This window comes from Nanorana parkeri, unplaced genomic scaffold (genome assembly GCF_000935625.1).
Source record: "Nanorana parkeri isolate BGI_ZX_2015 unplaced genomic scaffold, ASM93562v1 scaffold2065, whole genome shotgun sequence".
In the NCBI taxonomy this organism is placed as follows: Eukaryota; Metazoa; Chordata; class Amphibia; order Anura; family Dicroglossidae; genus Nanorana; species Nanorana parkeri.
Genome location: NW_017308333.1, coordinates 82,192 through 99,545, shown reverse-complemented (window position 1 = coordinate 99,545; position 17,354 = coordinate 82,192). Strand labels below are relative to the sequence as shown.

Sequence of the window (17,354 nt, the reverse complement as noted above, 5' to 3'; positions counted from 1 at the left end):
AATGATGCATGTCAGAAAACCATAGGACTACCATCAAGGTGACTCTGCATGAGTGGATCCCATGCTGATCTCTGGGAGTAGCTGCACCTTGATATAGATACAACAAGACTCCACTAGGTCAAGATCACGTCGGATCCTCCACTTCACATATGGCAGCACAGGACTCCACTACTGAAGGAGGTCAAAGTCACTTCCAATCCTCCATCTTACATATGGCAGCACAGGACTCCACTACTGAAGGAGGTCAAAGTCACTTCCAATCCTCCATCTTACATATGGCAGCACAGGATTCCACTACTGAAGGAGGTCAAGGTCCCTTTTGATACTCCATCCTACATATGACAGCCTAAGACTCCACTAATGAAGGAGAACAAGGTCCCTTCTGATCTTACACCGTACATATGGCAGCACAGGACTCCACTACTGAAGGAGGTCAAAGTCACTTCCGTGCCTCCACTCTGCATATGACAACACCAGACTCCACTATCGAAGGAGGTCAAAGTCACTTCCATGCCTCCACTCTGCATATGACAACACCAGACTCCACTATCGAAGGAGGTCAAAGTCACTTCTGATCCCACACACTACATATGACGACACTAGACTCCACTATTGGAGGAGGTCAAGGTCCCTTCTGATCCTCCACATGACATTACAGGACTCCCTTAATTAGGACGATCAAGGTCAGCTCAGCTGTATATGCCAGTCGCAGAGTACAAAAGGGTTATGGATACTCCATATCACAGAGAACAGCCGACCAGAAACATCTCTCTCATAAAACAAGGCGACAACCACAAGTGCTTTGGGTAGATCTCTGTATGAGAACTGGGGAGGCAACGATTCATGACAAGGGGATATTATGGGATTACCTATCTGGGGTAATGAGGCTAAAAGTATATAAACCCCAACAATGAACTTCTCTGGTTGAGTGAGTTGTCACCCTGGGACAGGAAGCATTCTTGGCAGGTCACCAGGGAAAAAAATACAAGGCAAGAAAAAAAGCCCCGAACAGAAAACCAATGTGGCCAACATATTTTGGGACTGGTGAGCTGCAATATATGACATTTTTCTATCTTGATCTTTAGATACACTTTAAAGAGAACTGGTCACAACTGGCTTTATGCAAGAATCTGAATATTTAGCCAAAATATCAAAACTGCATTCTTAGCTGTGAAAGGTTTATATTGGGCCCCATAATATAGCTTAGAAGACAAAATGCATTGATCCCTTTTAGCCCCCTTCACCTGACCTAACCTACCCACCCACCCCACTGATGGGTACTTAACTTGATATGATGGCTGCGACCCCCGGTGGTTGTTTACATCCACCACTCTAATTCTTCACTCTCCTGTCCCCGCCTGTGCATTAGGGCCCCTCAGATGTTCATGGACTGTGTCCCGGGGCCCGAGATGATCCTGTAGGTAGGTCTATGGGGCCGTAATGTGCAGGCGCAGCCAAGGCAATGAATACTTGTAGCACTGGATGTAAACAAACAGCAGAACCACGACCATCAGATTAAGGGGAGTGGGGGTATTCATCTGCGGATGGGGCAGGTTAGGTCAGGGGGGCAAAAAGGATAAATGTACTTTGGCTTATTCTTTAAAGTCCAACTGAACCTTCATTTTTAGGCTAGGTGCACACCAATGCGACACCTAACCGCGCGGTCAGGAGTCACCAAGGTGTGAACCGATCGAGATGTGGGTGCCATTGTTTTCTAATGGCACCCAAGTCGCACTGGGCGGATTGTGCGGATTCCAAACTCTAAAAACAGCCGTGCGTCGTGTATCACATAGAAAGGTACCTGTAAGGTTTCTGCGATTGCTGCGCGGATGTCACCCCATTGAAATCAATGGGGGCCGCACGGCAAATTCGCTGCCTGCATTGTGCAGGACCGCACGACACCCGGGACGTGTGCGGTGTAGTGCAGGTGTGAATCTAGCCTAAATGAGCTAGATACATTCCATTCCATGTGTGACATTCTTTCATTAGAAAGCAGCCACAGGTTGAGTAGAGAAGCCTGTCCATTGCCAGCAGCTACAGAGAAGGACCCATGCTCTGTGTGGAAGCAGTGGTCTCTCCGCAGTGGCCCAACATGCTAATTCAAAGCTATGAATGGGGCTTCACTTGCTTTGGAGTCCCACAGCAAGCAAAATGTTAAGCACATTATTACCAGCGCTGTGCTTTATAAGTGGGCCTTCATTTGTATTGTTTTTTTAGGCAGCGGCAAGGCCACTTCTTTGTAAATGTGACCCTTAAAGTGCATGTCCAACCAAAGCTTTCTCAGTTTCGCATAAAGGCAGAACGATTAGGACCCCTTGCAGGTTTTTACTGCTATGCAGGGCTCCATTTGAGAGATTTCCCCTCACTTCCTGTCTGGCAAAACTGTTGTCAGCAGTACGGAAAGTCGCGTCTCTCTAACGGAGCCCCAAATATCAGAAAAAGAAAATATCAGTGACCGGAATTACAAAAATCGCCAATTCATCCAAAACTAGACAAGAAAGTTTTTAGCTCCTCATATACTTGAATGTTAATATCCTGACATAAAGCCGATCATGACTGGTTCTCTTTAGCAGATAACTCCACATATAGGCTTCTATAAACCAGATAGAGATACGTTGTCATGCATTTAGCTGCAGGGTCCAGTGTAGATATTACACAATGACATGAAAGATTTTATATAGCGGGGTGGAGATGCCTGCGACTGTCAGGGAGGGAACATCCTCTTCCCAGCTGGTTCCTGACAAGAGGCCGGACACGGGCCGGGTCATAGGAGATGAACCACCAATGTTCTAGAGATCCAGAACAGAGCAGTATCAGAACCTCGGAAGACAGTCTGCGGGATGCAATGTTTTACAACAATGACTAGAATGGGGAAGAAACCATTTATGGCTCAGAAGAGGAAGATAAGCAATCCCATAAATGTACCAACACATCACATGAAGGGTAGGGAACCCCGGAGAGGTGCAGAGCTATCCGAACAACATAGAAGGGATCAAAGATCAGAAAAGGTGCAGCGCACACTTTTTTTTCTTCCTCTTTGCAAGGCCCCATTAAAGGATCATTAAACCCTCAGCTTTTTTTGCATATATCTACGGCTAGCAAGCAGTAGATATATGCAAAAAGTTTTTGTTTTTTTAAACGCTTTTAAAAGGGTTAATACTTACCTGCGTCTTCCCCGCGCGCTCCCGTCCGAAAACGTGAAAATTATCCGGCGGCCGCAAAGCATCTTGGAGCGGTCACATTTTCGGCCGGGGCGCGAGGAGAGACGCAAGGTAAGTCTATGGATGCGTGCACCACGCATGCAGACACCGTGGGACAGGAAGTGCCAGCGTGGACAGAGGAGTCAGCGCTGATCAGAGACCCGCCGCACCGCTGGAGGGACAGATGAAAACATCAGGAAAGAAGATCGGATGAAGAGACATCATTAAAAGGTAAGTGCTGACGTTAACATTGGGTGGAGGGAAAAACATTTTTGCCTTTAATGTCACTTTAAGGAAGGTTTGAAGAGCACAGGGGTCAGTGGTATGTAATGGAGAACACAGGGGTCAGCGGTATGCGACGCAGAGTACAGGGGGTTAGTCATATGTAACGCAGAGTCAGCGGTATGCGACGCAGAGTAACAGGGCCCAGCGGTATGCGACCCAGAGTAACAGGGCCCAGCTGTATGCGACCCAGAGTAACAGGGCCCAGCGGTATGCAACCCAGAGTAACAGGGCCCAGCGGTATGCAACCCAGAGTAACAGGGCCCAGCGGTATGCGACCCAGAGTAACAGGGCCCAGCGGTATGGGACCCAGAGTAACAGGGCCCAGTGGTATGCGACCCAGAGTACTGGGGGTCAGTAGTGCGGCAGACTGAAGAGAAAAAGCAGTATGCAATGCAGAAGTCAGCAGAATGCGACGCAGAGTGCAGGGATCAGCAGAATGCTACGCAGAGTGCAGGGATCAGCAGAATGCGACGCAGAGTGCAAGGGTCAGCAGTATGTAATGCACTGTGTAGGTCGCAGCAGCTAACACATCCCCCCCACAAGCAAAACTACCCCCTCCCAGTAGACCAAGATAAAATCCCCCCACACACACAATTCATCCACCAGACCTCAGATGTAGCAGCAGCCGGCAGGGAGAATTTCCTTCCAGGTCTCCCCTTGGCTGTGTCATATAACGCATCAGTTCCAAGGAGGAGCCCAAGACAACCCTCAGCTCTGCATTGCCTATTCCTGCTCTCATTTAAAAAGGACTGACAGAGGGGCAGCACAGCAAAATCACAATCTGCCCGTCACATGACCAGGAGAGACGGGTAGATCACAACTGACCCATTTCCAAGCACCGCATTGACATATGACGGCCTTATTTCGTTGGACCAAGTGATGACCAATGTCTATGGGGCTCTGCGTGCCAAGTGCAGCTGGGGCACAGAGTGATGGAGCAGATTAGACTTTGCCCGATCATATCATTTCCCCTGGCGTTGCTCATACACAGCTCCCCCTCCCTCCTCCATTGGCCTAAACAAGACCTGTTCAGAGGAGACAGCGGCAAAAAAGTGAGCCGGACGACCCAAGCATGCATGTCTCACTGTCCGCTCACTAACATCTATGGGAACCTTGGAGCCGGCTGGCTGATGGAGTGTTCCCTCCAGCGACGGTACGTCCCTCGCTGCCTTCATTTTCTATACATGTATAGGACGTGATAACTCACGGGACCTAAGACCGCTGGAGTGGAAGGGGAGAGAGGCTCCAGGGACCGGTAGAAGAGCCAGCTGGCTCTGGGGATGAGGCAAGCGAGTGATGCCATGTGACTGCAATGTGTGAGATTGTTTGCTCATTATACGGCGATCACATTCTTCCAGCAAAACAGCTGAATTCAGAGCCAGGAAACATTATCTCCGTATGAGCGGCTTGGAATTCCAAGAGTCCCGAGTACCCAGAAAAGTCAGCTGGCGGGAAACACAATGCCGCCTTATGCCAAATAAAAGCCGACACACACCGCATACTTCATATCTCTGAAGATCATCTAAAAAAGGAGAACCTGATCCAAGAGGGATACCTTGAGGACCTCCTGCCCGGCAGCCATGCCGATCCTCCATCTTCAGTACAATATAGTACACTGAGCGAGCGTTGTCACAAGGACAGGACTACTATATAGAGGGATCAGGACCTCCTTCCTCCTGCTGGGGACCCCTCTAGTGATAATAAAGATCTATATAGAGGAATCAGGACCTCCTTCCTCCTGCTGGGGACCCCTCTAGTGATAATAAAGATCTATATAGAGGAATCAGGACCTCCTTCCTTCTGCTGGGGATCCCTCTAGTGATAATAAAGATCTATATAGAGGGATCAGGACCTCCTTCCTCCTGCTGGAGACCCCTCTAGTGATAATAAAGATCTATATAGAGGAATCAGGACCTCCTTCCTCCTGCTGGGGATCCCTCTAGTGATAATAAAGATCTATATAGAGGGATCAGGACCTCCTTCCTCCTGCTGGAGACCCCTCTAGTGATAATAAAGATCTATATAGAGGAATCAGGGCCTCCTTCCTCCTGCTGGTGATCCCTCTAGTGATAATAAAGATCTATATAGAGGAATCAGGGCCTCCTTCCTCCTGCTGGTGTTCCCTCGAGTGATAATAAAGATCTATATAGAGGAATCAGGACCTCCCTCCTCCTGCTGGGGATCCCTCGAGTGATAATAAAGATCTATATAGAGGAATCAGGACCTCCTTCCTCCTGCTGGGGACCCCTCTAGTGATAATAAAGAGTGAAATGAGTTTGAGACCCCTGCTCTAGTGTAACCTGAAGATGTCTTTGGTGTTGCATTATGTGGAAGGTGGGAACATTTTGCTGACCTGCGGTATTTACGCAGTGAAGATGGATGTCTCACCCACACGGGTGCTCCAGGTGTTTCCGCATAACTGGACGCGCTGCATTGCCCTCTCACACATCCCAGCAATGTGGCCTTTACAACAGAAGTTCAATTGGCTTATACTTCGCCTTCCCCGATTCCCTCCTCCCCTCTTCAGAATTAGGGAATCATCAGAATTAAACCCTTCTTTCTGTCTTCATTCCATACCGTATTTTACACCCAGTGATGTCATCATTAGCTCTTCTGAGCTTCTCACAATGTGCAATAGAAGCTGCAGCAAAGGAGCCTATGTAGCCAGCCTAGGAACACGCTCTCCTCCAGACTAACATCCATCCATCAACGCATTTTTATATCCCCCCATAACTCCTCCCACGAGCTAGCCTACTACTTGCATCAGAGCTGTGGGCTCTTGAGAGGAGTCCTAAGGCAGGGTGCTGTGATGTTTTCAGGAAGCAGAATGTACAGCACCCTGCCAGCCCCTCCCACCAGCCATGATCTGCCTGCATTGCATAGAGAAGCATGCAATTTGATATTTGCATAACTCCTTCTAAAAAGCCAGCCCACTGCCTGTACAAGGGCTTTTGAGAGCAGTACTGAGGCTTCCTGAAAGCATCACAGCACCCTACCGACCCTTCCCACCGGTAAAATCTGCCTGCATTGTAAAGAGATGCGCAGAGATTTCACACACGAGCCCACGCATGTCATGCTCTGTATAATGCGGACATGTAGTGGTATGTGTTGTAAGTACTTTTAAAAAAAAAACTTTATTGAAATGTCACAAAACGACACTATTTAACTCTGTACACAAAAGCACGCTGTGACGCGCTGCGCATTAATGTAGGCACGCTGCATTTTCACGCAACTCACGCCAACGCACCTGTATGATGGGAAAAGGACATACAAAAGAACATTTTCCCGGTGTCCTTGTGATGAGCCTTGATTTATCCCCAATGCTCAGATCCCTTCAGCTATGACATCATCGGGGATAATGTCATGAAAATGGAAAGGTTTTTTTTAAATGTCATTAGCATGTTGGTGGGGGAGGGGACCTGGGGAGGCCAAATAAACTTTGGCTATAATATACTCGGGAAGAGAAGTCCTGTGGTGGTCAGCGCTCGCCTCTCTCCCCCTCTGTGATGACATCACGGGTCTTTGGACTGCCGGAGCCCCGTGTGAAGAAGGGCCGGTTTAGCAGCCAGATGGGACTGAGGATATCGGCCAACTAATCGATTATGAAAATAATCGTTAGCTGCAGCCCTAGATCAATCAGGGGAGTATCTTTTGTATTTGAGCTCCCAAGACAAAAAATGAGCAGTAAACCCTTAAAGTGCAGGGGCGGCCCCGCTGTAAGGCCTCGTGTACACCAGATACAGTGCGTTCCGGCCCGATTCTTGGCAGAACGCACTACATCGCATTGCGGCCGGCTCACTTTTTTGTGGGGCAGGAGGGGCAGTCCATTGAAGTGAATGGCACCGTAGCCACGCCCTCCGCGATGCAATCGGCCGCACGGGACCGCCTGCGGTCCGGTCAAAATGCTGCATTTTGATAGGACCGGACCGCAGGCATAATGTGCCTTGCGATCCCGTGCGGCCAGAGGGCGTGGCTAAGGTGCCATTCACTTCAATGGACCGCCACGCCCCCTCCTGCCCCACAACATAGTGAGCCGGCTCCAATGTGATGCAGTGCATCTCGGGAACGAGCGCACTGCCTCTGGTGTGAACGAGGCCTAAGGGTTCATTTTTACATTCCCTGGAGTTCTTTAATTTATGGTCACATGAGCATCCAGCGCCAGGTTCTTTTCCTCACCTTATACTTCCTGCTGGGGGTCAATCCTCTTGGTGCTCGCGTCAATGCTAGTGGGATGTGGACAATTTCCATTGGCTGTCCACCGCAGGGGTCCTCTCAGGATCCAGAAGACTATGGATGTTGGCCCGAGGGGAGTCAAGGAGACTGGTCAGCGAGGGTTACTGTGCAGCCCTGGCTTAGCAGTCCCTGCCGGCAAGGGACCTGGATTGGGGGGGTGGAGGGGGGGTATAATTTGCTTCACCAGCTAAGAAAAAGGAAACCCCTGGCAGGATATTTGGGGGAGGGGGTAAGGGATGGTATGGTGTTTTTGAGTGGAGTTGGGTTTTAAACCCCCTTCCAAGCAAATAACCAGAACACATGCAGTACCCTACGACAGCCCACTCATCATCCTGGCAGCTCTGCGTCCGTCCGAGAGTCCCAGCCGTCCTATTATCGCACTAAATTGTTGATATTGATCAGAGTCGGTGTCTGTCCGGCCTTCTACCTGCAGACGGACGGCTCCTTTTAGTATCCGACTCTGAACATTACAGCGAACGGGAGCAGCGAGCCAGCTGAATAGACAGCTTGATGTGTCTGCGTGCCGGCTCAGCAGTCCTCGTCGTACCTCCATCCCCTCCGGCCAGACGACGAGCTGGAAGATGACAGATATTGAAAAATCTTCTCACACGGGTGAACGCTGAGAGGCATCAAAGTGAACCTGTCGCAATACAGAAGTCCAAAGGCCCGTTAACGCTTTGCGTGCGTTGGTGCAATGCAGTGGCACCCTGCCGACTAACATGCATTGCGGTGCAACTGCCAATCAATGGAGCATGCACTTTGCCTATGCGTTTTTGTCGCAAGGTGCGCTGGGGTGCCATTCAGAATAAAAGGCATTACACAAAGTACTTAACGCGCCCAGCATTGCCGTACACCATGCAATACCGCTAGGGCCTGGAAACGTCATCTCATTGGGGGACTCATCACCTCGTTGCAGTACCCATTCTGCATGGCACCACGTCATTGTGGTATTCAGTAGGGATGCACCGAAACAGTTTTTTCCTTATCGAGTACCGACATTTTTTTTCGGTACTCGCCGATACCGAATACCGTTACCGGAAGCCCCAATAAGGAAGCCAGGCAGCGTGTAATGGCTCTATGATCCCTCGTCACCAGTGAGCATGGAGCTGGCTGCTTGGTGACGAGGGAGCATGGAGACGGACGGGCAGCCTGTAATGACTCGCTGCCCGGCTTCCAGATACCGGAACTTTTGGTATCGGGAGCATTTGTGCGAGTACTCACCCAAATACTAGTATTGGTGCATCCCTGGTATTTAGAATGAACGAACTTCCAACGGCAAGGTACATCGGGATGACATTCAAACGAATGCCAACACATGACACTTGTCACAGAGCATTGCTGCAATGGCATTAATGGGCGCTTAGCACAATGATGTAGTGTGAATGTGCCTTAACGCTACTGCTTTAAATGGACTATAAAATGTGAATAGTGGGTGAATCACTGAGTTAGTCATTCACATTATCATTCAGAGTGAAAAAAATAAAGAAAAAGTAAAGCTTACTAGCAATGCTGCCTTGTGTGACCTGAAGCCTAGGTAACCTGGATCAATGATATCTAGGAGCATTGTGGGCATTTCATGTCATTAGATACCGCCAGGCATCTACTGTTTTTTTTTTAAGGATATTATTTTTTTACATTTGCCTTAACATGCGCTTTAATGGCCCTCCCCTGCAGACCCTTATAACTCACTATTCCTCCTTCCATGTGACAGCGCTGGAACTTGGAGATTGGCTCAGCACTGTCACATGAGGGTGCGGAGCGTCCTCAGCCTAGTGTAAACTACAACCGGACCAACTGCAAAATTAGAAGGGGCTGTCCATCTTTGATCCCACGGGGTGGTTACGGTAATGATGAGTGCGAAGGGAAGGGGAGTATGGGCTGCTGGGCAATGGAGGGGCATTACTAGCCAGATGACGGCCCCATAGAAGTCTAGGGAACTGTTTGCACAAATGCTATCAGAAGAGTGTGAGTATTTCATTATTTTCACCCTACACCAAAACAAGCACTTAACCCTTGCAGTGCAGGGGTAGTCCCATGGCAAGGGTACGTTTTTGATTTTTCCCAGAGTTCTTCTTTAAAGCCACATCAAAAATGACTAATGAACCAATAACAAAATAAGAGCGGACGTATAATACACCACAGGATCCCTTTAATGCATTGCTATGACGCACGTCTGATGGACGTACAGACGGAAGCCGAATCTGCCATCACAGGAAGCGCGGCATGAAAAGACACAGCTGTCTAGAGTTAATGAAGGCATTAATTACCGGGGCTACAGTTGTCTGCATTCCAGACACACGGCTTTCCTCTGGCTAGAGAAACAGACGGCTAGACAGCATACAGAGCACCAGCATTTGGTCTGGACTACAAGTCTCAGCAAGCCTTCGAGCCATCGCTGGGTCATTCATGAGCAATCTGCAGCATCCGCGGTTATAGTATAGCTGGCTGGGCACGCAGTGACTTGTAGCTCCTTGACGCCCATGTCTGGCTGTGAAGCCGATTCAGGTTTTATAGACGTCCAATGCTCTGGCCGGGAGGCGCACCGCGAAGGGGAACCGGCCGGGAGGCGCACCGCGAAGGGGAACCGGCCGGGAGGCGCACCGCGAAGGGAACTGGTCGGGAGGTCCATCATGAAGGGAACTGGCCGGGAGGTCCTTCAATGAGTACATGCTGCAAGGATGAAGATGGGGACCACTAGGATAAAAGATGTATTATTACCAGTTGAGTCTTTTGCAAATCCAAAATGTTTCAGGACGACAATGTCATCAGTCGCTGTCATGGTCTTGTAATCAATTTACCAAACATGACAAATATGATTGACAGTGAATGTAAACCGGCACCCATCGCTGGTCCTGCGTCAGAATACAGGAATATTCATCGGTAGGAACCATTAAATAAAAAAAGAACGCAAAAGACATTTATAAATAGTAGACACTGAAAAACCAGACGGCTTCTGCATGGTAAAGCTTTTCCCACACACTGGTCACCGGGCTTTATTGATCAGGCCAGCCTGGTAACAACTGACACTCAGTGGCCAGAAAAATGGAAACCCTTTGGCTAGAGTCACATCTTTGCGTGTCACATTCCCACGTCATCAGGGTTACAACGCAAAACAAAAATGATCATATGTAAATGATAAACACGAAGACCTCGGCCGCAGCTCACCACAACGCACATATGTGAAAGCTCTGTGTGCACTTCTCTGCCAAAACTGAGGCTCGTCAGAGGTCCAATACAAGCCAACATGCTGCCTTAACGCACCACATGGAAAAACAGCATGCATGAGGGGGAATTGCCTCTCATTCTTCCCCCAAACAAGAGTCCACCATTGGGGTGCTGCAGCTTCAAAGATCCCAGAGTTAGGAAATGCTGACGTTTTACAAAGGTCATCACTGAGGCTCATCCCCAGCCCATCCAATGTGATGCCCGGGCAACCCAACGAGAGGCACCCTGTGCTGCCCCGTCCAACCCCATTCACAACTCAAACTGAGGTGCCTCATTGGGCTGCCAAGTAAGACAGGATGAAATTATGAAGGGGAGGATGTCCGAGTCTATGATTGGATGGTGGAAGGTGGCAAAAAGGGGTGGATGAAGGATGGATAATAAGAAGATTGGGATGGGCATCGAGTGCTAGGATAGATTATGATAATATAGGCGGGCGTTGGGTTTGCCGTCTATCACATAGGTATGCAAACTGTAGGTTGGGTCCCCACATATCTATCAAGCTCTTTTTTGGGGGTTCAAAAGTTACAAATAACCAAGGCCACAAGATAAATGCTGAGCAACTTTGGCACATGGGGACACATGCTTCACTGGGGTGGTATGGAGATGGGGTACACGACAGGTGATCAGGGCAGGTAATAAAGGAGAGGACTACAGAAATACATGGTAGGTGATCAGTAAGGGGATCTTATGGGAAGGGTGGGGGTACATGGCAGGTGATCAGGAAGGGGGTGTTATTGGAAGGGTGGGGGTACATGGCAGGTGATCAGGAAGGGGGTGTTATGAGAAGGGTGGGGGTATACAAGTGATCAAGGCTGGTATGGTGTCATGACAGGTGATCAGGCGTGCGATAAAAAAGGTACAGTTCAGGTGGCCAGAGGTGGCATGGGAAGTACAAATCAGATGATCAGAGAGAGGGGGTAAATGGAAGTTGATCAGGGGGTGGCACAAGGCAGGTGACCAGGGTAGGGTGGTATGAGAGGGTACAGGTCAGGTGATCCGGGATGGGTTGAGGAGAAATACATAGTGACTGCCCACGGGGGAACAGACAGCAGATGAGAGGGGATCTTACCGCTCTGCTCTCCCAGGAAGACCAGTTTAAATTTCCTGAGCGGGTTACCGAAGTCTCCTCCGGAGGACATGGCGACGGTGCTGGCTGTGGTGGGGGTCCCGGGGAAGGAGAGGCGGGAGAGGGCGGCCTGGGAACCGGGGACGTCACTGGCTGCTGTAAGAGCCGCTTCCCGTGACCTCTCACACACACCTAATAGGCAAACCCCGCCCTCTGCAGCCTACAAACTGCCCGGCCTAGAGCGCTGCAACTACCCGGGCCTGTCTCCGTGGCAACCGACCATAGCGGCCAATCAGCGAACTGCAGAGACTGCCAATGAGCGACGAGAAGGCGGAGCCAGACGTCCAGCCCAACACAAGAAGACATGGACAGTGTGGCAGGGATAGCTGGGTGTCAGTGATGGTTCATGTACTGTGTGTCTGGACTCTCCGGTCTATAAAACCTGTGTGCTGAGCAGCTGCATAACCTGAGAAGCATGTTGACATAGATGACACACCAAACAGCTGCTTGCATCTCCTACGTCTCATTATTATCACTGTACAGGAAAGCTTCTCAGCCTGCACCAAAAGCTGCCACCATCAACATGGCGTCCCGAAGGCAGCCCGCAATAGAGTGACGTCACCTTCTCACAACCAACAACCCGCAGCCATTGGCGGAACGGCAGGACACTCGCGTGCAGCCGTGCACGGGCTCCGCCCTTTCAGTAGCAGGCTAGGGCGTGGCCCTCTTGTTCTGGAGGGCGGTGTCTGAAGAAGAAAAATAAAAAAGAAGGCAGCTTGGTTGCGGCGAGCGAGTGGGGACGCCACGTTACATGCTGGCACTTCCTGGTGACGTCATGGCGATCTATTGCACCAAGAAGTGCCTTCATCAGCAGTGGGCGGAGTTGGGGAAGGAGGCGGGCTGGGTAGATCACGTGATATTTGGGTCGCGGAATGCCAGGCTGTGTTTCTGGGGATGACGCCCTCTGATCAGAGGCACTACAAGGCTCAGCAGAGCTAGAATCTTGTGGTGAGGGGTAGAGACAAGATACAGAATGATACACAGCTGCACTATAATATATATTGATTTCTAAAGCTAATTTTCCTAAGCTGCTCAATAGGAAACAATAAAAAATACATTTCCTTATAAACATAATGGACGTTTGTTTTGGTGCCATTGTGCGTTGTGTTAGGGTAGCCTGTTCATTGGAGGGCTGAGTGATGTCCCAGAACACACCTTCATCAGTCTGACCATCTCCTGTACTATGTCTGCAGTCTCTGACCATCTCCTGTACCGTGTCTGCAGTCTCTGACCATCTGTACCGCGTCTCTCACCATTTCCTGTACCGTGTCTGCACTCCCTCACCATCTCCTATACCGTGTCTGTAGTCTCTGACCATCTCCTGTACCGTGTCTACAGTCTCTGACCATCTCCTGTACTGTGTCTGCAGTCTCTGACCATCTCCTGTACTATGTCTGCAGTCTCTGACCATCTCCTGTACTACAGGTGAAACTCGAATAATTAGAATATCATGCAAAATTAATTGCAGTAAGTTCTGCAAAAGGGGCCCAAACCAAGTACTGAGTACATATGCATGCTTGTACTTTTCAGAGGTCCGGTATTGTTCTATGTACAATCCTTGTTTTATTGATTGCATGTAATAATCTACTTTTTTGAGGTTGTGGATTTGGGGTTCTTGGGGTTTTCATGAGCTGTAAGCCATAATCATCACAATTATGACAAATCACGGCTTGAATTATCTTGCTTTGCATGTAATGAGTCTCTCTCATATATTAGTTTCACCTTTTAAGTTGCATTAGTGAAATAAATGAACTTTGCACGATATTCTAATTATTCGAGTTTCACCTGTATGTCTGCAGTCACTGACCATCTCCTGTACTATGTCTGCAGTCTCTGACCATCTCCTGTACTATGTCTGCAGTCTCTGACCATCTCCTGTACTATGTCTGCAGTCTCTGACAACTTCCTATAGCATTCCATTCATTTAATGTGCATCTGTTTGCTGTTGTCAACTGCACTTCAGTCACATGAGTTTACCACCATTGGTTACTCTGCACACATATGACATGATTTTGGCACTAAACCTAGGGCTAGGGCCCTGACAGGCCGCAGCGAGCGGCCGTCTAGCGTGCTCTCCTGTGTCTGAGGTAATGCTAGAGCGCGCGCGCCATACATACCTCGTCAGTCGTTGACGTCACTGCACCTGCGCGGCTCCTCTTCAATGCACTTGCGCGCCAGTAGATGACCGCATCTCCGTAACTTTTTTTTGCGCCTGCGTGCCCATCAGTGAATTGTAAAGTGGTACGGCGGACCTGGGCTCGCGTGCCAGCAGAAACGGCCCTGCGTGCCCGCTCTGGCACGCGTGCCATAGGTTCGCTGCCGCTGTCCTATAGCATTGGTTAGCTTTAATCCCGGCCAGGTCACGATCTGCAAGGAGTTTGCATGTTCTCCCTGTGCTTGCGTGGGTTTCCTCCCACGCTCCAAAGACATGCTGGAAGGTTAATTGGCTCTTCTCTAAGTTGGCCCTCTATGTATGTATGTATGTATGTATGTGAGATAGGGACCTTAGATTGTAAGCTCCTTGAGGGTAGGGACTGATGTGAATGTGTAACTATGCAAAGTGCTGAGTAAATTGTCGGCGCTATATGAATACCTGTAATAAATAAATAAACCGATACTCTTCTGCAGCAGCTTGATATAGGATTTCATTTTACCCTATGAGACGTCTGCCTGCTGTGCATTGTGTGTCGCATTCACACCTCACGGAGCCACGCCCACCATATCCACTTCTGACGCCATTCTATAAACCCAGAACAGTAGTATGAGCATCAGGTGATCCTTCCAGCCTGCGCTGGTGACTACTTGCCTGACAACATTCCTGGACACAAGCATGTTCATACAATGAAAAACTCTACACAGATCCTTCAATGTGCCTGTTCTCTGAGTTTTCATTGCATAGCCCGTGCAACGTAATGTGGACTGTAAATAGCTTTAAAGAAATTCCCGTCATTACACATTTAGAAAAGTTCCACCTTCTAAAAATGTAAAATCAGCCCTTGAGCTCCAGTCCAGGAGAGAGAGAGATAGAAAGTAACATTGTTTATAAACATTGATCAGAGGGAGATAGAGAGATACAAAGTAACATTGTTTATAAACATTGATCAGAGAGAGAGAGATAGAAAGTAACATTGTTTATAAACATTGATCAGAGGAGAGGTAGAGAGATACAAAGTAACATCGTTTATAAACATTGCTCAGAGAGAGAGAGAGAGATACAAAGTAACATTGTTTATAAACATTGATCAGAGAGAGAGAGATAGAAAGTAACATTGTTTATAAACATTGATCAGAGGAGAGGTAGAGAGATACAAAGTAACATCGTTTATAAACATTGCTCAGAGAGAGAGAGAGAGATACAAAGTAACATTGTTTATAAACATTGATCAGAGAGAGAGAGATAGAAAGTAACATTGTTTATAAACATTGATCAGAGGAGAGGTAGAGAGATACAAAGTAACATCGTTTATAAACATTGCTCAGAGAGAGAGAGAGAGATACAAAGTAACATTGTTTATAAACATTGATCAGAGAGAGAGAGATAGAAAGTAACATTGTTTATAAACATTGATCAGAGGAGAGGTAGAGAGATACAAAGTAACATCGTTTATAAACATTGCTCAGAGAGAGAGAGAGAGATACAAAGTAACATTGTTTATAAACATTGATCAGAGAGAGAGAGATAGAAAGTAACATTGTTTATAAACATTGATCAGAGGAGAGGTAGAGAGATACAAAGTAACATCGTTTATAAACATTGCTCAGAGAGAGAGAGAGAGATACAAAGTAACATTGTTTATAAACATTGATCAGAGAGAGAGAGATAGAAAGTAACATTGTTTATAAACATTGATCAGAGGAGAGGTAGAGAGATACAAAGTAACATCGTTTATAAACATTGCTCAGAGAGAGAGAGAGAGATACAAAGTAACATTGTTTATAAACATTGATCAGAGAGAGAGAGATAGAAAGTAACATTGTTTATAAACATTGATCAGAGGAGAGGTAGAGAGATACAAAGTAACATCGTTTATAAACATTGCTCAGAGAGAGAGAGAGAGATACAAAGTAACATTGTTTATAAACATTGATCAGAGAGAGAGAGATAGAAAGTAACATTGTTTATAAACATTGATCAGAGGAGAGGTAGAGAGATACAAAGTAACATCGTTTATAAACATTGCTCAGAGAGAGAGAGAGAGATACAAAGTAACATTGTTTATAAACATTGATCAGAGAGAGAGAGATAGAAAGTAACATTGTTTATAAACATTGATCAGAGGAGAGGTAGAGAGATACAAAGTAACATCGTTTATAAACATTGCTCAGAGAGAGAGAGAGAGATACAAAGTAACATTGTTTATAAACATTGATCAGAGAGAGAGAGATAGAAAGTAACATTGTTTATAAACATTGATCAGAGGAGAGGTAGAGAGATACAAAGTAACATCGTTTATAAACATTGCTCAGAGAGAGAGAGAGAGATACAAAGTAACATTGTTTATAAACATTGATCAGAGAGAGAGAGATAGAAAGTAACATTGTTTATAAACATTGATCAGAGGAGAGGTAGAGAGATACAAAGTAACATCGTTTATAAACATTGCTCAGAGAGAGAGAGAGAGATACAAAGTAACATTGTTTATAAACATTGATCAGAGAGAGAGAGATAGAAAGTAACATTGTTTATAAACATTGATCAGAGGAGAGGTAGAGAGATACAAAGTAACATCGTTTATAAACATTGCTCAGAGAGAGAGAGAGAGATACAAAGTAACATTGTTTATAAACATTGATCAGAGAGAGAGAGATAGAAAGTAACATTGTTTATAAACATTGATCAGAGGAGAGGTAGAGAGATACAAAGTAACATCGTTTATAAACATTGCTCAGAGAGAGAGAGAGAGAGATACAAAGTAACATTGTTTATACACATTGGTCAGAGGGAGATAGAGAGATACAAAGTAACATTGTTTATAAACATTGATCAGAGGGGAGATAGAGAGATACAAAGTAACATTGTTTATAAACATTGCTCAGAGGGAGATAAAGAAATACAAAGTAGCTGTTTATAAACATGGTGGCGGTGTTAACCATGGGGATATTGGTAGGGAGGTTAGAGCCATGGGGGATGATGTTGGCGGTGTAAGCATAGGTGATAAGAGATAATGATAGAGGGTTTTACCTTGGCTGATAATGGTGGAGGGAATAACCATGTGGGATAATGGTGTTGGGGGGGATAATCACAAGGGATAATGTAATGGCAGGGGGCATAGCCATGAGGGAGT

The 17,354-nt window shown here is 47.3% G+C and overlaps 1 protein-coding gene across 1 annotated transcript in view; it reads right to left on the bottom strand.

Annotated features, from left to right (window-relative positions):
* Positions 1 to 12,320, bottom strand: part of RAB6A (RAB6A, member RAS oncogene family) — a 51,916-nt gene extending 39,596 nt beyond the window's left edge. Inside the window, exon 1 of the mRNA XM_018572549.1 lies at positions 12,013 to 12,320. Within this exon, the coding sequence (XP_018428051.1) occupies positions 12,013 to 12,082 (70 nt within the window). The 5' untranslated portion in view covers positions 12,083 to 12,320. The remainder of the gene's footprint in view (positions 1 to 12,012) is intronic.
* Positions 12,321 to 17,354: the final 5,034 nt, after the last annotated feature.